Raw genomic sequence first — 22,156 nt, forward strand, 5'->3', positions numbered from 1 at the left:
TTTTCTGGCCTTTTTAAATACTTCTTTGATCAAATGACTCCTAATTAATACTACTACTACTACTACTACTACTACTACTACTACTACTACTACTACTACTACTACTACTAATAATAATAATAATAATAATAATAATAATAGAAGCAAAAAAGCAATTGTGGCGGTAACTGACTGCTACACAGTCTTATTGATTGCTGTATATAATGAACCACAAAACAGCATAGCTCACCCTGGTTAAAAAAAAATGACAGTAATAAAATAAGCATTTGAAATAACTGAAATAGTAGTTTCCAAATCTTTTACTTGGTCATATAAATGCATTTTCATAAAGACCAAAATACATATTTATCACACAATAATTACTTGTAATGGTGCATACATCATCTTGGCATATGAATAGTTTACAACCACATTAGCTACTCTGGACCACAGAGTAGCTAATGAACCTTGTGATGATATCAGTATACATTTCTTTGAAAAACACTGAAGGAAGTGTATTTTTTTCCCTAAAGTAAAAAATACACTTATCTTATGTTCACACAGACTGGATATGGGTACCTATAATGGACATGCAACAGCGGTAAATTGAGCAGTATTTTTTTCTTAATAAATAATAAACAGGTTGTCATCACGAGGCAGGCTGCATAAATAAGCCTGTAGCTCATAGACAGAAAAGAGAAAGCCCCCATTGTTTTATTTTGACTTTTGCTCTAATACACATTTAGGATGATATATTTAGTATATTTGTCAGGCAACATTAATATACTGGTAGAAAGCAAATTAAAAAGAAATCCTAAATATACCATACATAAAGTATAAGCATATATATAGAACCTTATTTTAATGGTGACTACAATACTAATGTTAATATTACAAAAAAAACCCACCAAACAAACAGCATTGAGGTAGTTTGATTAAAAAAAATGCCAACCTGGAGGCAGTGTGCGTGGACTACCTATTAAAAACAAAAAAGGTTTTCCAATAATGTAAAAAGAGCAGTTAACAAGATGAACATATTGTGGAGTTCAGCGCAGTTGCTCAGCTCCTCACCAACCAATTACAACACTGTCTGTAGTAGAAAAACCTAATTTGCTTTCGAAGAAACACAGCAAAGGCAGCCTACCTCTACTGCCAAGATAAACTACTCAAACCTCTTGTTGTTGACTTAAGCCAGACAAATTTACTGTCCTAATTGGTCTCAGTGGGCAACGCATCAAAAGTGTAAATAATTTCATCAGCAGCTGGCCTGCTCTGTCTTTTGGTATCCTGGCTTTTATTTCATAGTGAAAACTAACTTGTGCCTGCTGGAACGACATTCTGTAATAATTCCCAGAGCACACAATTTTCGCATCAGATAAAACTACTTAATGAGAGGATGACGTTCAATCACAGAGTAACTAGTCTCAGTCTGAGTGCGTGACCAGCTGTGTCTGTTGGGTAACAAGTTGCAGATGATGTTTCAGTTGTTGCTGCTGCATGTTCTTTTGGTTTTGTGGTTTAAGGGAATCAGGTTAAACTTAAGGAAAAAGAAAAAGCAAAAACATAGGTTAAAGCAAAGGGGATCATCCCTTCCACCAGGTAAGACTTATGAATGTTGAATTATGCAACAAACAGGTGTATTGTATAATCATGTTTTGCTAAGCACACACACACTGCTTTCATTTGATAAGAGGTCCACATTCAGCACACATACACAGTGTCACTGATGGAGGCACATATCCAAAACTCTTAATTAGCAAGAAGCTGGTAGTTTGTGTTCATCATTTCAGAGCAGCTGGGAAGGAAAAGGGAAAAGCAGGGAAATTGCAGCTTGACCACAATCACAGAGGACACAGCGGTGCTATTAGTTTTCCAGTGCAATCACATAATCCGATGGCCCAGACATTTGCTTTAATCAGACACCTGGGAAATACATCCATCCCATTTCATTTCATCAGCTCAAATCAATCTCCCATCAGTATTAAATGAATACACTGAGAGCAGAAATCTGGCTGGGCAAGATATTATTACCAAAGGGAAGTCCTTCATTACAGCCTTTTATGATTGCTTGTCTTTCCTCTATAGAAAGAATCCTTTGTATATATATTGTAGATCCTTTTTGAGAGTCAACTATATCTTTGAAACCACACATTATGGAATAAGCTGAGCCCACAATGAATCACAGTGGTATTTCTTTTTCATTCAAGCAAGCAATTTAGCAGTTTATGTCACATCAAATGTTACATGTGGCGCTATGGATTTTTACAGTGTAATTAGCAGCTATAGCGTGAACTCGGACTGCTGTATAGCCACATGTAACAGGTAAAGCATGTGCTTTTTATTTATGTTTTTCCTTCAGCGCTTCTCTGTATGGTAGTGTATGTGCGGATGCTGCTGGTGTCAGTGATGCTGAGCGCGCTGCACGAGGCGAGTCTTTGTCTGCTCCGGGAAGGCTGGGCTCCAGCTGGCTCCTGCTATGTGTTTGCATGCAGAAGTCAGTGGTTCCCCCAGTACCCGGAGCAGGAGGCGAGCTGTTTGATTGATTGGGATGCACACCACCAACGCCCCCTCCTCCTCCTCACCTCCTCCTCTTGGCTGCACTTGCTTTGGGTGCACATTTGTCTCTCCAGCTCTCCATTTTTTCTTTACACTGACCAGCTTTATCACACACGGGCGTTCATTCAGTAGGTAACAAAGGTGCACACGCACGCACACACACACACACACACACACACACACACACACACACACACACACACACACACACACACACACACACACACAAGAAATGGAGAAAAATAATTAAAAACGAAGAAATACTGCGTGCATGAATGACTGAGTGTAGATGTTGCATGATTAAGGTTAACGTTTGATGTGTATTTTGATGTATGAGCGCACATAAACATCCCAAGTGGCTCCGACATCGGGTTCATTCAGGGCAACGCATTAGCAGTCATTACAGATAACCACTTAGCCAGACCATTCTCCACACTTGGTGTTTCTCTTGCAGAGACTGTGGCATAACTCTAACGAATTCATCATTTTAGACAGAAAGAGAGAGAGAGAGAGAGAGAGAGAGAGAGAGAGAGAGAGAGAGAGAGAGAGAACGCCTGGAATAAACATGTATTTCGAAAGATTTGATGTTTCAGGTGCTTTTCACAACGGATTCGCTCCGGACCAATAAAGTCTTAGTGGAAAGCATGGGGCTGAAAAAAGGACGAAGTAAGGGTGTGTTAAAATCACCGACAGCTTTTCAGGACTCCAGCGACGACCAGCCAGCCAGTGTCTGGTGAACGTGTGTGTGCGTGAAAGTGCGCGCACGTGTGTGTGTGTGTGCTGTGTTAGGACCCGCAGCCAACACACACTTAACATTCGTTCGCAACATGGCGTTGAAGCGCCGAGAGACACGACGGCTCTCCCCCGACTAATGCAACCTTATTGTTAGGAAAACCAGGGAGACTGTTAACCAAAGAACCCTAAACATTCTCAGAGACTCCTTTACGCACCGGCGGAGACAATAGCGGATTCCAGCATATGAATGTCGCTATAACGGTATAGCTGTTGTATAGACTCAAGCTGCTACCCCACTGGTGGAAATCAAAGGCTGTACATGGCGGTGGAGAGTACAATTTGGCTGTTCTGTCTTCTTTCGCTGTTTTGTGGTCCATCCAAGCAAGGTAAAGCGCTCACTTAAATCTTCTTCTTCTTTTTTTCTTTTTTTCTTGTATGGTGCATGTGTGAGCCAGCGGACCTCTCGTATTACTCTGAAGTGCAGTTACTCAGAACATAAGTAGACTGCGATAACAGATATGATCTACTGGGTGAATCTGCACCTTGCACAGTTTGTGCAATATCCCCTCCGTATTCAGTGTTCACCTCATTTTGGCCTCTCTAATCCCCACGATGTAGGGGTGTTTTGTTAGGGTACTTCATTGGTATCTCTCTCAGGACGCGCTGGAAAGCTTTGGCGATGGGAAGTTGCAGCACATTGCCCAAGGAGTAGCCACAGTGTTGTTGAATGTTGCCACAGGGCGGCCAGGGGCTTTGAAGCGACTGTGGGAAGTTTGGGATCCAAACCAGGGAATCGGACTCACAATAACAACATGTGTGATGGGCTTGTGCGTTCAGAAATAGAATTATGTCCTGCAGCACACCACTATTTCATGTTCTGCTGCTGGGGGGGGGGGGGGGGGGGGGGACTTTTTCTGTTACGGTGCACTGATGTGCGCAAGGACGTTATGGTTTCCCCCTCTGCATGGCTCAGAAAAGTTGAGGGAGAGGTTTTTGAAGACAGTGTAACATCATCAAAAGTATTCTACATATTTATAGATTGCTGTATGATCTATAGAAATCTAAAGATGGATGCATCATAATGAATATGATAGCTGTACAGCAAAAAGTTTATTTCCTAATAACTGCTGTGGCTGGTTGAAGAGGAAAATGCTAACAGTGGTGGCGATGAGCCGGTGAGAGACTGTCTGGTCACCGGATTTACATGACAAAAGACCAGCGCAGAACACGAGTGGCTCTTATAAAGTAAAATGCTTACCAGTGGTCAGGAAACAAAAAAGATAGAACATTTGATTTCCTTAAAACCTTTTATTCCAAAGCCCAACTTTCTGATTTTTGTCTAATGACTGTCTAACATGTCAGAACATTTCTGTATGAAATCACTGAGGCAACATTCAGCTCAAGAAGAGCATCATATCAGAATTTCATAATCTGTTTCCATCTTGTTCATCAGAGAGTTTGGATTATAAGATAAACACATGGACTGAAACTGAAATTCTTGCAGAGGATTGGAAATCAGTGGGTACTGTAACTCCTAGTCAGACATGAGAAAGTATGTAACTCCTGCCATGTATGTATGTGTGTGGCAGTGTGGACAGATTAAACATTTTGGGAGCAGGTTAGAGTGGCATGTGAAAGTTTTTTTTTTACAATTAGTCAAATCTATAAAAATGCCAAAGACAACACAGATTGATAGGCAGAAAATTGTATTTTTGCAACAGCAAAGTGATTCTGAAAGTGTTATTTGCCACAAAATAGGCATGTCTCAGCATATTGTGGATGCTGTGAAAGAGAAAAAAAGGAGAAGAGGCTGAAGCATCCCAAATTACAGAAGAACTCATATGAAAATTGTTGGTAACAGGTGTTAGGGAGGAAAAACTTTGGTTCGAGTCATCATCATGAATATGTACAGAAGAGGTCAGGAGAGAGGTGTAGCAGTAAGTGTCTACAATCATCACTGTGCAAAACACAGTGGAGGCTCTGTTATGCTTTGAGGCTGCATTCAGTCTCCATGTTGGGGTATTTTGATCCACCATAAAGTTCCATCTGGAAAGTGGCACTAATACACAAGCTATTAATATCACCGTAAACTTACATGAAAACTATGCCTCTTTCTTTACTTTAGTCTCAGCTTGTGTAGTTTATCCTTTGGTGGGAGTTGCAGAAAGGTTTCCTGTTGCTGCTGTGGTATGTTATGGCCTGCAGTGATTGCTACCAACAGTGATGAGAAATAAGGCAGTTTGGTGCTTGGTGGATTGGTGTGGCAGTGAAAAGTCAAGTGTAATGGAATGCATGTATATGAGAACCATGCTTGTATCCAGGCAGACATCACTTACCTCTGAGATACTGTAGTTTCAACACACAAGCTCCATTACTCATTCTTCAATTATGTACATGATGGCCTTAAGAAGCAGGCCACTTAGAGGTGTGCCTCCTTGACTTCCATCTGATATAGCAGTAAGAGGTCAGAGGGTACAAATGCTATAGAGCTAGATTACCAAGCCTCGAAGATTCCAGAATATACAGAATAAGGAATAACTTCTGTTGAGATCTTCTTGACAAGAGAGTGAGTGCCACACTTGTGGGCAGTCACAGTGAGATGATGAAATCTTTTGCAAGTAAATACTGATTGGTGTGGAGGTTATGTATGATAAGAGTTGGGAAAAGGTTGATTTATTTGTACAGTGATATCAGCAAAGTTATGAGTTTGGACATTTTGGGATTAGGCAGTTCAAACATTTCAATAAAATCATACATTTGTAAGTTTTTTGCATCAATTGCATCAACAAAAACCTCACATTTAAAGATCCATTGTGATATTTAACATTTGTCATCAAATCCTACAATTGTAATTATTAGCACTGTTGATAGCAACATGCTTTAAAACAGCGGTCCCCAACCCCCGGGCCTCGGACCGGTACTGGTCCGTGACTCGTTTGGTACCGGGCCGCGAGAGTTGAGGTTCAGGTGCGAAATGTATGGTTTTCAGGGTTTTTATCGGTTTTCAGCGTTATTTTGTTATCGTTTTTATTGTTTACTCGGTTTTCCTCGGTCTTTTCACATGTGTTATGAATAAATTTTCTTTTTTTCGGTACAGGTATTAGTTTTATTTTGTTGTATTTATCCGCGACACCTTAAAGGCCGGTCCATGAAAATATTGTCGGGCATAAACCGGTCCGTAGCGCAAAAAAGGTTGGGGACCGCTGCTTTAAAAGGTTTCTTATTATGTGTTATTACCAAATAATTATACTTTTTGTCATCAAGATAAGTAAACAACTCCGTCATTTTCCCCTCTGTGTGAATTTTGCTATGTTTAGGAAGTACATTACTGTATACATTACTGTTGTGGATGATGGTGTTTATGGGACCTGAGGTTGTTCCTGAATAGAGGTTAGTGTTAATTCTGGGCCATGGATAGAATGACAGAAGCTAAAGGGGTATGCTTGAGGGCAAGGGCCATGTCTGCATGTACAAATTAATTGTTTTGTACTTTCTAAAGATCAAAGGCAAATCTGTCAGCTTCACTTAACACATCAGAAGCAAATGAATGAAGCCAGATTGCCCATGTGTCTGTGTGTTCACAGTCATAGAATACTGCACAGTTATTAATAGACACAATTAAACAACATCCACAGTCCTGAAAGACTTTATGAGCAAATGAATCTGACTATTGTAATGCATTTACCCTTTTTTATAAGCACTTGATGAATATAAACACAGTGAAAAGGGCATAATGAAGCCTAGGCACTGACTAAGAATGACACTTGAGTTAATTTACCATTTTACAGGTCCTATTAAATGGAAATCTTTGCACTAGGAAGTTTTGTAATGCTTCTCCACTTTGTCATATGTAGTTAGACATCCTACATCAGTCCCCTGCACTTGTTACAGAGTAGCATAAGCCTTGATTAGGCAGGAAAGTTGTTTTTTTTTTTTTACATGTTCTCTTCTTATATCAATCACCATTATTCTTTAAACTGCTTGTCCTGATTTTTATGGGTGAAAGCCAGTGTGCCTGCAGGACAGAAGTCAGCACATATCAAGCAAATGTGTAAACACAGAGGTAGACACAGTACATTCACAGTACAAACTGTATCACTGATTTGGATACATTGACCAGAAATGTTCTAAAATTTTGCTGAAGTATGCTAGAGAATTGTTTCCTAACTGCTGGACCCAAAGTAGATTGTGAGTGGCTCATGAGTTTTGGTTCAAATGAGTTCCAAGATTTAAAAAAGTTGTAGGGCTTTTATTTTGAAGCACTGTTTTGTGTATATCTAGAAGACTTAAGGCTAATCAAAACAAGGTGTATTTACATCATGTACTGTATCATACCCATTAAACTACCCAGTCAGATTAATTTAATGATTTAATTCATTTGACACAATTTATGGAGCAACTTTATCATTTGAAGTTGCATCATCTGGTGAATGTAAGCCCAACTTTTAGTCTCTTTTAGTTTAGTTTTTAGTTTCCACTCACTCAAGAAGAAAATGTTCCTCTTTGTTCACCAAACCACGTGTCTGCTGTTTGGTGCTGACAAGGTTTTTAGTGCTTTCTTGTCAAATCCAAGGATGTGCTTCAGCTGAAAACAATTCTGTGAGAGCAGTAGAAACAAAGTTAAGCAATAGAAATGTTGACTCGACAGCTAAACAATAAAGTTAAACTTGCTGTAAAGCCTGTAAATTGAAGCCTAGGGGAGCTGTAGTTTTAGCTGTTAATTCCTACTGACTGCATAGCTCCTATGACAGCTCGGCACCCTATAATGTCAATTAATACATTTAAAAAATGATTGGTTAGAGTAATTTTTTTCAACAAACAAGTTGGCCAAGCTATAGTTGTTGGGCAAACGGTCCCACATTTAACTCTATATTACTTTGGTATACAGAGAAGTTTGTGGTTAACTCAATGAATGTTAGGTGCCCCCAGGTCCTGTGGCTGCAGAACAAGCTCAAATGATCACCGGCACCATGCTTGACAGATGGTATGAGGTGTTTGTGTTGATAAACTGTGCTTGGTTTTTATCACACATAGCATTTTGATTATGGTGAAACTTTGGTCTCCACTTTGGTTTCATCTGTCTAAAGAACACATTTCCAGAAGTCTTGTGGTTTGTTCAGATGCAGCTTTTCAGACCTAAGCTGTGCTTTTCTTATTTTTAGAGGCAAATATTGAAAGCAAGTCATACTTGTTCAGTGTTTTTCTAATTATACCATCATGAAAGTTAACATTTAACCTGATGAGGCTTGTATAGACTCTTTGTTTTATTTTAAAACAACCTGATTTTTTATTACAAATAAGTTCAATCAAAGAAGATAAAAGAGCCTAGGTTATTTATGACTGACTAAGAAATATGAACCCTGAGGTTACGGAACCACTGACCTAAAGTTTACAGTGAAAAGCTGCAGGCTTCTCCACTTATTAGACTTTGCCAAAACTGGCAGTAATTAATGTGTGTGGTTATTTTATAGTTACCACAGCTTTCTCATCCCTGTATTAACCTAATGTTACCTTATATAGAAAGCTACAGTAGTAATGTTGACCTTACTAGTGCTCATAAAGGAGCCCCCAAAACAACCGTGTAAGGAGTCGTGTAAGAAAAACTGTACAAATAAGCAAACATCTCTGATATGCTCTTGGCATACCTTTGAAGGCTCCAAGCCAGCCCACCAGCACTTCCTCATTGTAGATGTCTTATTTTTGGCTTAGTTCAAAAATCTCTGTAGACTACCTGAATGAGCAATCTTTAGAAGAACCTCGTATGCTGAAACAGAGGATGGATTTATTTCTCTAGGAATCATTTGAATTGTCAGTTTCACAGTTTCAAAACCCCCCAAAACAAATAACAGATTTTTTCCACCAATATGCTCAGGTCAGACAGAGTCATCTCAGCAGCTTGTTACAAAGTTAATATTTTCACGATAGAAATTTTACTGCAAAACTCTTATTGCTTAAATGAGTTTGCGGTGCTAAGAATAGTGGTGGGAGGGATTTTTTTTTTAAGTCAACAGTTTATTTCACACACTGCAACAGGGTACTGTGGTGCAAAGTCCATTGTCTAGCTTAAATGTCATGGTGATGTAAAGTTACACAAAGGGGAGAGATTTTCAGCTTGGCACTGACTCACAGTAAGAAGTCTGTTATGAAGTTTGCAGAGTACAGATTGGGTTTTTTTTTTTAGATATAAAATTCACATTATAACTCCAATCACAAAGTTCCATTTCCTGCACAGGGAAGTCATCACCGTCACAGATGTTGCATCACTGACTGTGATGAAGTTGAATGACATTTTTCATGACAGTCCGGGTATCATGAAACAACACACAAAATTCTTGCCAACTCAGATTAAAAAAAGGAGACAGTTTCATTATTTCTTTAAAAGATTATCCTGAGTTTGCTGTTAGGTTGAGCAGCTCACAAAGATTTGGCTGTCAGACACACACAAACACAGGATCTCTAGGTCTTTCTTCAGTTCTAGGTCATTTTTTATTTATCACTGCACTATTTGTCGCACTTTTGAGTTGAATCTGGAGTTTTTTTGTATCCAACTTCTATCACAACTTTAGCTGAAGTGGATGATTTAACGTACGTACTTCAAAAAAACATAAAACTTTAAGAAACCCATGATTTATTTCCTGCAAGGTTGTTTTATGATGGAGTCGATGCTGACCTGCACTTTTAGGTCTCCTAGGGATGTTCACCTATGCCTCTCCTAAACTCTAGCATCATCTTTAATGTATAGAGTGCATTCACCTCTGTTTTGTTGTAAGGACACCTTAGAGACAGTTGTTAAACCTGCAGTATAATGGCACCTACAAAATATTAAGCACTGGTTTTGGAGATGGATGCAAGCCATCTGGAGAAGGACTTTAGCAATTTGCTGCACTGTTACTGCTATGGGTGGAACAGCTTTAACATTATTATAAATGTCTGTGCATACACAATCTTGTATATACAATCTTTCTTAAAACATCACTGTTGTGCCTTCATGTAATTGCATGAAGTTGCAATTTCTGATTTAATTGTAAATTATGTAAAATAGTACTTTTAAGGACAAATGTTCTGGTTTTCTCTTTCAATATTTCAGTGAATATATGTATGCAGTTCTCTTGAGAGGTACAAATCTAAGCATGTTGGACAGCAGTGCTTGCTGAGACTACCTAATTATACATTAGCGTTAAATTAAGTATCTGCGCGTGTGTGTGTTTGCTAAAGGTACATAAAGTGCACCCGGTGTGCCTGCTTCGCTCACTTGTGTGTAAGCGTGGGTGTGTCAGCTGCGATTTGTGTGTGCATCCTGATCCCGTCCCCAGAGAGCACATGCTAAATTAGGATGCATATTATTTAAAGATGCCCTGGGCTGGGTTTCAGCTGGGTATATTTGTGTAGTGAATATGTTGATTTTTTTTATTTGTGCTGCCCTGTGTGTGCCTATTCATGCTGCCAGAAAAGCAATCTTAAGCACAGAAATCTTTGCATGAAAGGAGAGGAAGCCTTGAGCTTGATTTTGTCTGCTATGCATTCAAATGATTTGCTCTTTTGGGTTGGGTTGTTATTGTGAGAATGTATTTTGTTTTTGCTTTTGCTCAGTTATGAATAGCGTGACCTCTTAAAACATCTAATAACAAGACCTTGTAAACTAATGAGGTGTTAATTTCACCAAGAATACATATGTGTATTATAAAAGAACAGTTTATAGATCAAATAATATTTGCTTTCTCTATCTTGAGCCTGCAACAGACATCAACGTGTGAGATGAAATTATATGATTTTACTTTAAGTGTCCATAGTTTCTCTGTCTTTTTCCATTTCTGGCTTACGTTACAATATGGTTAAACCTAATTTTAGATAGTAACCATTTAGATTATAGAATATTTTCTTTCATCATCTGAAGTAGAACATACAGTATTTGTTTTATTATATTTAGTCATGTAAAAAAATTCACAACTTACAGTAAAACATATATTGTGAAGAGCTCAAAGTAATTTTCTCTTATATAAGCTTTTCCAGTGAGTTTTACCTCCGTTACATATGGAAATCAAATCTAAGTAAATCAGGCTCTTTCTGATTTGTTGTCCAGCAACACTACTACCTGTTATTATAGAGACTTTACTGCAATGCTATATAGAACTGGTAATTTTATCCTGTTAGCTTACTAGGTCACTGAGGTTTACCTCATAGTGTAATTGATATACATAATGGAATACGAGCTACTCAGGTCAAAGTAAGTGACTTAAGGTGTTGTGCAAACTTGAACCTTTAGCCACACTAAATGATGACCACTAGATCGTAGTTCTACTTATCACACTGGCAAGCTTCTTTTTATTCCTGTGCTCATTTTTATGACAGTGTCAGTGGTCGCGTTGTGCTCACTTGATTAACCAACCTGCATTCACATTCCTTCCATTCCTCCCGGCTGTATGCTTGGTCACATGAGAGTGGAGGAGTTACACTAAAGGTGGCCATGTAGGTGGGAAGATGCTGGTTTATCTGTAGAGTTATAGTGATACTGAGTGCCTACCACGGTGGGAAAAGCTCCACTAGAAATTCAAAGCAGGGCTGAACTTTAGTTCCTAGATTACTCAATAATATATTCTGCCATCACACAATAGAGAGCATACATTTAGGAATCTCTTGAACAGTCATTTGTGAATTCATACTGAGTATTCACACCCTTTAGTTCTCATTCAAATGCACTATATTATTTAAAGATCACAGCACATCTCTTCTGTGACGGAGATGTCATTGCTGAGAATCCTGGTGCGAGCGTAATCCGTGACGCTTGCTCAGTGCAGTCTGTCCTTCTTCAGTGCGTGTACCAGGTAGCGCCACATAACAGTCTCATTCATCATCATGACATAGTGTGAGATGCTCAACCCTGATCCTTGTGCATGAGCATTTTAATGTAACATGTGCTTCACTTGAAAAAGAAGCATCAAAGAAAGAGTTAGTTTTTTCGTGGTTGTGTTTTTTTTTAACTACCTTGCAGGTGTATCATCTCCTGTCTGCATTTAGTCTGTTTTCATACCATCACCACGGATGTTACCATGAAGTCCTCTCCTGTAAGTTTACTGTCTGCTGTGTGAATAAATAGATCCCGACTTGGATCTCCCGTGTTACTCCCATGTTGGTTTTATTGCTTGCTTTGTTGACTCATGCAAGAGGGTCTGGCACTTGACATAGCCATGTGGAGGCCCCACGCTGCTGGGAGGCCCCACATGCAAGAAAGCTGCTTTGTGATTGGAGGAAGCCAGAATGGGATGAATGAGCACTGTACATAGAGCAGGAGGCATGAGGGACTGCACCGATACGCCCCCTCTCTCATTCTTTATCCTTTATTCTCTGTTCTGCTCCCATGTTCGTCTCTTTTCCCTTTCAATTGTCGTTACACTGGTTGTGAGAATATGTGCACAGCAAACTATTTTTAAAAAGTATACATGTTAAGCTTCATAGCTCATCACTTTATAAAAATTTCAGTGCTCCTCAGTTACCGCATGAGGTGCAAAGAAGTTGACAAATAGAGAAAGAGGTGTTAACTTAGAAGTTTTGAAACCATTTAGAGTTGAAATGATTAGGTGATTAATTACTTAGCCAAATGATGGTTTTGTGATTTTTTTTAAACAAAAATCACAAAATCTCATCAGCTTTTAAGTTTCTGATTATATTTAATGTGGTTTTTTTTAAATAAAATTGGAGAAAAGCACTAAGAAAGTCTTTATTTTGATTAGGACGTTCTGAAGGACATTGCTTGGTGTTTGTTTTTTAGCACAAACAACTAATCTTATTAACTGAATAGAAACTCATTAGTCATTACATAACATACCAACTTCCAGGTGCTGGTTTAGCTCACTTGGTTTAACAGGTGGCACATATGCAATTAAAGTAATGAAGAAACCTGGGTTTGAATTGGCCCCGAGGCCATTTAACGTGTCTTCCACTTAGATAGTTGGCTCTGAGTTAAATAATTATACAATTCAAACTGAGCAGAAATCCAGAGTTCCCTATGGAGCATCAGAATATACTTTACTGAGTTAGATTTGTGTGTCTGCTTGTCTTAATTCTTTAATTCACTGTATCTGCTTTTCAACAGTGAAGTGACCATGTATCTGTGCCCATGATTGGGTGTGAGAAGAACTTTAGTGTATCGTCTTGGGAGGAAACACAGCTGGAACAGTTAACACTTGACACGGCAGCTGTTCACATTGCTGAATGACTCGTGACCTCACTATGGGTTCAGTGAAATACTGAGCCCTCTATACGTACAATTGCTTACCTAATAAATAGTTTCAATTCGAGAAACAAGCAGATCAGCGGTCTCAACGACAGTGGATTGTATACCATGATCCAGATGCAGTCTGTTCTCACAGTACAAACCTAATATAGCCAAAGCAGTTTTTTCGAATTACACTATACCAAAATAAAAGCCTAAATATTTAGACAGCACTAAAGTGCATCTGTCAGTGAGATTTTCTGTTTTTGCTATTACACAAGCATTTCTACTTGCACACTGAAACCTGAGAATGTCTGTCTCCCTGCAGGGTTTATCACTGGCTGCTTCTCCGCTCAGATGATCTCTCAAGCTGCGGCTTCAAAATATTGATTTCTTCATATGCTGGATATTTTTTCGCCAGAAACAAAGCAAGTGGTGGGGGTATTGTTTGTACCTCGTATCTATTGATGGAAGTTAATTGAATTGGCAAAATAAGGTACCACTGAAACTAAACACTAGTATAAAGGAAAACCAGCTTGGTTTGAGGTTTGGGTTCAGCCATCCAGGCTTACCACACAAACACACATACTTAGTTCTACTCACTGAAGCCTGCTCAGTGTTATTGTTATTACACCAGGTTCCCAGTGCACTCAGCCTGTATTTATTATTCAGTGCACAGTAATGTCCTACAAATCATTACCATGTATTGGGTTTCCAACACAAGTACTACCCAGTTGCACATTATATATAAACATCACTAACCAATCGTATCAATTATCTACTGGTTTGGTACAAAGAAAAGTGGCTATCGTTGTTTTTTGTGCTGTGGTTGTCTGTCTTCACAAACGTGTCTTAAATCCTATTTAGCTGCTCTGTGTCACTTTACTCTCAAAGCTAAAATAACGTCTGGTGAAGAAAAGTGGGTAAAACTTCTCTCAACTTCGAGGCAGGCAACTGAAGCAACTACCAATGAGAGCCAAAGACGCCGCTGACTGACATATAAGAGTGTGGCAAGTACTTTAGAGAGTTACCTAGGCAACAGGACTCTGAGATGACAGTGACTGATCTTCAGTGAGAAAGCAGTGAGTGACTTCCTAACATGCGCCTTTATGGGCACTAATTTAGTCCTTCATTTCATTTTGAAATTGTGGGTTTCATATACTCTCATTCTTTGTATCTTATGGTGGACTAATTAATAAACAGAATGGCAGAAGCAGAAAAATTCTAATGGAAAAATTCTCTTTAACCTGTCGGTGAGGTGAAAATTTATACTCTATGACAATAATTTTACCCACAAATCATTGGAAAAAATTGTTTTCTTTCAGACGTGGTTTCTCTGGAAGCCAATAGATGTAAATTTTGGGATATAGAAGATTTGAGTAGGAGGAGGGCAATTTAAGTTTTCCATATACTTACGTAATAATTTGAGCAATAACTTTTGGAGAAAAGAAGAAACAATCTATTTTTTTCATAGCACACCTGAGCACATTTTTTTTTTTAAATCACAGCTAAATAGAGCAGCTTTAAAGCAGGTGGATACAATAGACAGTTTGGATTTTATATGGCATTTTGTGAGTGCCAAGCCCATTTTCGAGACAGTCGGTTACAGTGCACACACTGAATGCCATCACCATGGAAACTTTAACTGCTGCTCCCCTGACACAGGTGCAAACCAGTGACAGTTGATGATCTGATTCATTTGAATATTATCATTTGATTTGCTTGAATTAGGGCTGCTCGATTATGGCAAAAATGATAATCACGATTATTTTCACTGAAATTGAGATCACGATTATTTGACGATATTTATTTAACCCTTTAAGACCTACTATAGAACCAAGTCCACCAGAGCTTATATTATTTTTTTTACATGCTGTAGTGCCATTTGTGGGAGCATTTCAAGTTGCTATACATCAATACAACTGTTATAGCCCATATTTTAATAATATGTATGCATTAAGTGCATAGTAATTACATAAATTGCAAAAAAGTGCAATAAACTACAAAAAAAATTGAAAATCGCTTTTGTTTTGTTTACATATATTTCTACTTGGAGAAATTTAAGAGGCTTATCCCTCAAAACTTTAAATACAATAAAGTTGCAAAAAATAGTTTCCCACCACAGGAAATTTATTTTGAGTGTCTTCATAGTTTTATTTTGGAGATACAGCAATTTTTATATACTGCAGGAAAAACAAAAAACAATCCTATGATGCAAATTTGCAAAGAAAACAGCATGTGCATCATTTCACTGTGGGAAGTGATAGGAACGGCAAAGCGTGTTTCTGGAATATTATGTTTTTGTTCCTGCAAGCGCTTTTTATGCAATTTTTGCAAAGCTATATGTGGAACGAAACCGTGACCGAGGACAAGCTGATGGCATCAGATGTAAGTACAACTCCTCCGGTTTCATATGCAAAACAAATTATTGCGCTAGCTTACACGGTTCAGATTCTACAGGGATTTAAAAATAGTTACGCAAAACGGAGCGTGCTGCTCTGACCGGCTTTAAAGGGTTAACAATGACTTTAAAAAAATAATATAAAATAGTGTGCAACACCACTGAAGTTTGTTTTTTTTTAAACTCTCTTTTCAACCAACGGCAGTCACTCTCCAAATAACTTCTGCTTAGCTTTCCGAGCTTCCCTCGGGTCCTCTTAATCAGCGGTCTCCAACCTTTTTTGCGCCACGGACGGTTTATGCCCGACAATATTTTCACGGACCGGCCTTTAAGGTGTCGCGGATAAATTAGGGAGGGGCTAATAATCGGCTCAGTCATTTTTAATGATCGTTGAAAGCCCAGATCGTAATCGTGATTAAAATTCGATTAATTGAGCAGCCCTAGCTTGAATCTGCTCTCTCTGTCTCTTTCAGTTAGAAACCGTAGTCCAGCTCCCTCCCTGCACAATTTGTCCTGTGATATTGCTTAGCAGAGCATCATAACAACTTGGTAACACTGTCCTAAGTGTACTACTGTGAATGACCAGCAGTAAAATATATTTTGGCTAACAAAATCATGTTTAACTGTAGGGTGTATTTCAATTGTTTTCAGGTCTGCTGTTGAACAGATTTTGTGAAGAGAAACTGAAGCAATTCTTTTGATCAAAGCCACCAGACTCCACTGAAAACAACAACAACATGTTGCTGCCTCAGTGCATTGTTTTGTTTGTGTGACTGGTGTTTTAAAACAATAATTCTAAGTCAGACTAATGTGTGAAAGAAAGTCACAGAGCCGCACATCTTCTGATGTAAAGTTTGCCCTTGTTTTCAGTTCAGTCGTGTCTGGTGCGTTTAACTGAAACACAACGGCTCTATAAAAATACCAACAAGGGTTTTCTGAGAGCAACTAACGCAATGAAAGTATTCTTAATAAATGCCACAAATTTCAGTTTCTCTCCGTCTGAGACAAATGGTTAGGCAGTGCCTGAAATGGACTTCTACACAGTTTCAGAATTAAAGTAAGCTAAGTAATTCTAGCTAAGATCAAACTACAGTTTACAGGAAAATTAAGATGAATCAACATAATTTCAAGTATTTAAGCTAAATCCTAGCTGCTCCTGTCTGCCTCTTTCTCATGCACATCCATGGATGGACGTCAGCTAATATTACATTACATAACATTACAAAGACACAAAGCATGTTTTTAAGAAAGGCAAATTTTAAACCCCAAACTGCACTATACAATACAGCAGATAATGGCAGTACCAATAATCTTACCACAATAAACTGTATTTCCCAAGAAACTGCAGAGCTTAGTTGCATTTTAATCTTCTAAAACTTTTTTTTAGCAGAGCCCTTGATGCTAGTGACGATAACAGCTGGAACAGTAGGGCCTTAGTTCTGAGGATTTAACGCGCAAATGTCTATATCTTATGCTATGGACGGGATTATTTATTTATTAACCTTTATTTAACCAGGAAAATCCCATTGAGATTAAAAACCTCTTTTTCAAGGGAGACCTGGCCAAGATAGGCAGCAGCAGGTGTCTCACAGTTACAGAAATTACTCAAACACAGGCAACAACAACACACATGCAACAATAAGTGAAAGAATACAAATAAAATAAAATAAAATTCAATAAAATTCAAATAAAAAATAAATAAATAAATAAATAAATAAATCAGTTAAAATGACAATCAATCTAATTGAAACAGTTGCATGTTATGGACTTGGCCTCAAGGATTCATAGTTTAGATTTAAAAGCACTTAATGAAATAAATTCAGTCATTTTCCATTCCTTCTGCAGTTTGTTCCAAGCCGAGGGTGCTAAATGGACAAAAGCTCTTTTACCAAGTTCAGTTCAGGCAAATGGAACAGAAAGCAACAAGTAACCATGCGGACGAAGAGAATACCGACCAGCATGTTTCATTACAAGCAGGGAACATAGATAAGAAGGCAGCAACCCAAGTATCGCCTTATATATAAAACTGTATAAATGAGAGTTCCTCCGACTTACCAAAGTAGGCCATCCTACCTGAGAGTATAACTCACAGTAGTGAGTCTGAAATTTACGGTTAGTGATGAACCTCAGAGAAGCATGATACACAGAATCAACCATTCAAAGACATTGAGCAGAAGCATTCATATATAGAATATCACCATAATCCAGCACAGGCAAGAATGTTGCAGCAACAAGCCGCTTCTTTGTATTAAAAGAGAAACACAACTTATTTTGAAAATAAAATCTCCGTTTTAACTTCAGGTTTTTCACAAGATTCTCTACATGTGGTTTGAAGGTAAGCGAGTCATCAATTAGGATTCCCAGATATTTATAGGTGTGAACCAACTCTATTTTATTACCTTCAAGAGTGGTTACTGATGGGATTGTTTGGGCTCGTCTCCTTGATTTGGAAAACAACATGAGCTTTGTTTTGTCTGCGTTGAGAACAAGTTTATGCTGAAGTAATGAGTGCTGGACAGCAAAAAAGGATTTCTGCAAGGAGTCAATGGCTTGGACAAGAGTTGAACCACAGCTATAAATAACTGCATCATCAGCATAGAAGTGCAAGTTTGCATCTGGCACATGTAGACTAAGATTGTTTACGTAAATGATAAATAGAAGGGGACCTAATAAAGAACCCTGTGGCACTCCGTTGTGCACTGTAACAAAGTCAGAACATAGACCGTCAGATTTAATGCACTGAGTCCTGTTACTGAAGATGTGAAAAATGTTGGTATAGGTTTTCAGCAGGTATATCTGGTGCTCCAAAAACTGACCTGCTCAAGGCTGTACCCTGAGCAGTTTGTTGTTGTATTGGTTTAACTTTTACTCTGTCTTTCTATAGAACCTTTTTATGTCTGCTTTTTTTCAGTGTTAACAGGTAATACTCCCCTTTCTGCCTTTCTCCAGTTTCTTTGTTTGGTGGTGGTATCGGCTGACGGATTTCTGGTATTTTCTTGACTTCATTAGTTGTCACATTACTGCATTGCTGAGCCCTCACTGCAGACACCCTGTGTGTTTGGATGGCCTTCCCAGTCTTGCATCACTGGGAGGTGGTGTTGGATGCATGGGAGGATATCCTTCCGCTGATGTTTCTTTTATTGACACATTTCACATCAAGAACTCCACCGACTTCACCGACAAGGTACAGAAACTTACCCTGGACCCAGATGAAACCATGGTGTCCTTTGATGTAGTCTCTCTCTTCACTTGCATACCCACCACGGACGCAGTGGAGACTGTCAGAAAACAACTACAAGAAGACAGCTCCTTAGAAGACAGGACCAACTTCACACCCGAACAGATCTGCACACTGTTAGACCTCTGCCTCACCACTACATATTTCAAATACAACGAAGGCTTCTACAGACAAAAACATGGCTGTGCCATGGGCTCCCCCGTGTCACCTATTGTAGCCAACCTTTACATGGAGGAAGTGGAAAGGAGGGCTCTTGGCTCTTTTAAAGGGAGAGTACCCAGCCACTGGTAGAGATATGTAGACGACACCTGGGTCAAAATCAAGACACAAGAAGTGGAATCCTTCACTGCACACATTAACGCTGTGGATAAAAACATCAAGTTCACCAGGGAAGACACAAAGACACAAACTGTTTGCCTTTCCTGGACTGCGCCGTGCACATTGAAGAGAATGGCAAACTCAACATTGAAGTTTACCGTAAGCCCACACACACGGACCAGTACCACCTCTTTGACTCCCATCACCCTCTGGAACACAAACTTGGGGTAATCAGGACCCTACACCACCGGGCAGAACATGTTCCCTCTAAGCCTGAAGGGAAAAAGAAGGAACACACACATGTAAAGGAAGCACTTAAAACATGCGGTTATCCTAATTGGGCGTTCATAAAGTCAGCAAAGATGCACAGAAAAGAAGATCAGACACCAGCGAGGGAGGATAAGAAAGACAGACGCAACAACATTGTCATCCCCTATGTAGCCGGTGTATTAGAGAAACTCCGGAGAGTTTTCTCCAAGCACGACATCCCAGTTTACTTCAGACCCAGCAACACACTCAGACAAAAACTGGTTCACCGGAAAGACAAAACTCCAAAATACAGACTTAACAATGTGGTGTATGCTGTACAGTGCAGCATGGAATGCCCAGACCTCTACATCGGAGAGACCAAACAGCCACTTTTCAAGCGCATGGCACAACATAGAAGAGCCACCTCCACGGGACAAGACTCAGCAGTTCATCTGCAAGTTCACTCTTTCGAGGATGCCAATGTTCACATTTTGGACAGAGAGGACAGATGGTTTGAAAGAGGAGTGAAAGAAACCATCTATGTCCACTGTGAGCGACCATCGTTGAACAGAGGCGGGGGTTTACGACACCAACTCTCTGCCATCTATAATCCGGTTTTGAGTTCCCTCCCCAGACGCCTTAACGCCCACTCACATCCTGGGCCATCTGACCTCGGGAAATCGCATGATAAGGTGGGGCCAGGTTTCACAATAAGCTCACCCGAAACCCTGGCTGATTGGGACCCACACCCGTTTTCACACCTTGGCTCATGTGATTAGGTAGAGGATCATCAGGGGGTCCTTTTGTCCCTCTTTGGGGGAATACTCCCACTGGGTTTAAATCTGGGACTCTCCGCCATTTGACCTTAGAACTGAAGAAGCTTCTCGGATGAGAGGTGAAACGTCTTCAAGCAACTTAAAGAAGTCCAGACGCTTTTCTTTGCAAGCTCCTTTGACTACGATGACCTGGATGACTGAGAACCTTCACAGACACATTTCTTTTGACTTTTTCTGACCACTTTTTCTTCAGTGGAAGGCGCCAAATGGGAAAGCATCTTCTTTAAAGCTCCCTGCCTCGGATGGAACCTGTGCTGGAAGCACATCATTTGTCTCTGTCATCCACGTCTTGCCTCTGAAAAAATTGGTCTCTGAGAAAATATAACGTTAGTACACCAGACAATTTACCCAAATAAAAATCAATAGTAAAGTTTTATTATTTTAAGTGATGCCCTAATATTGTCTTTATTCCTGATAACTTCACGTTAGACTTATTTTTAAAACCAACATTGAAATAACATTTTTTGTTGTGTTTGATTGATGATGAAGAAGAAGCTTTACTTTTTCATTTTCCATTATATTGAAATAAGGTATTATTGGGCTGAGAATGTGTCTGAAAACAGTAAATGCAGATATTTAAAATATTCAGATGTTCACTGAAAGATGCAATCTTAAGAAGATTTTTATACCAGATTCTAAAATGTCAGGCACATAAGTATGGGAAAATACTGATCGATCTGATTAAAAATTAAAAAAGGCTTTGGAAGTTGCACGTTGGAAGTGGAACAAAAAATTTTCGGGGTTAGTTTCAGGGAAAGACTTTGCAAAACTAAGTAGCTCCAACCAATACTGTTTTATAATTTCAGTAATTTCGGCAGATTGTGAAAGGAGTGCTACTCTGGAAATGCACTCCAGCAAGTGTCTCAGTCCATATGGACACATGATCAATGACTTCATTCTAAAGCTGGTTACGGTTACTATCTATGGTTGCTAAAGACTTTTAGTCCGTGTGACTTTAAGGTTTAAGTTTATGAGTTCTTAGATCCCCAAATGTGTTGAAGTCCCTTCAAAGATTTTATGTCAGGAATCTCACTTGGAATTTTTTCATGATGTCACTGAATTCTTTTGATTTTATCATTTTCTTTGCACCCTAGGTTAAAAAACAAAACAAAACAAAAAAACCCCAGAAAGAATGAGGAGGGGAAAATGTCAGTGGCCTCCATATATAAAACCATTCCTGTTTTTGAGGTACGCCTCTAGTTCATCTGTTGTTTATTTCATTCATTCATCTACATCCCTAGATGTCACCACTTGCAGATACAAGTGGTGGAAATGGGCTTTCTCCAAAGGCTGTCTGGCCTTTAGACATAGGGTGAGGAGTTCAGCCAAGTGAGAAGGGCTCAGCATAGAGCCACTACTCCCCCACATGGAAATGAGCCAGTTTGGGCATCTGGCAAAGATGCCTCCTATGTGAGGTGTTTTTGGAGATGTCCCTCCAGATGAAAACCGAGGACACGCTGGAGAGATTATATCTCTCACTGGCCTGGTATTGCCTCTGTGTTCCGCTGTAGAAGCTGGAGGAGGCGGTTGGGGAGAGAGAAGCCTGGGAATCCTTGCATAGGCTCCTGCCCCTGATACGCAGCCCCAGATGAGCAAAAGAAAATGAATGGATGACTGGACAAAATCAGAAAATC

At 39.3% G+C, this 22,156-nt stretch overlaps 1 protein-coding gene across 1 annotated transcript in view; it reads left to right on the forward strand.

The window, feature by feature from the left end:
- Positions 1-3,145: 3,145 nt before the first annotated feature.
- The window catches only part of igdcc4 (immunoglobulin superfamily, DCC subclass, member 4), a 57,814-nt gene continuing 38,803 nt past the window's right edge, over positions 3,146-22,156 (forward strand). The window contains exon 1 of the mRNA XM_004539616.4: positions 3,146-3,656. Within this exon, the coding sequence (XP_004539673.1) occupies positions 3,590-3,656 (67 nt within the window). The 5' untranslated portion in view covers positions 3,146-3,589. The remainder of the gene's footprint in view (positions 3,657-22,156) is intronic.

The sequence above is a fragment of the Maylandia zebra genome, linkage group LG1 (assembly GCF_041146795.1).
Source record: "Maylandia zebra isolate NMK-2024a linkage group LG1, Mzebra_GT3a, whole genome shotgun sequence".
Classification (NCBI taxonomy): domain Eukaryota; kingdom Metazoa; phylum Chordata; class Actinopteri; order Cichliformes; family Cichlidae; genus Maylandia; species Maylandia zebra.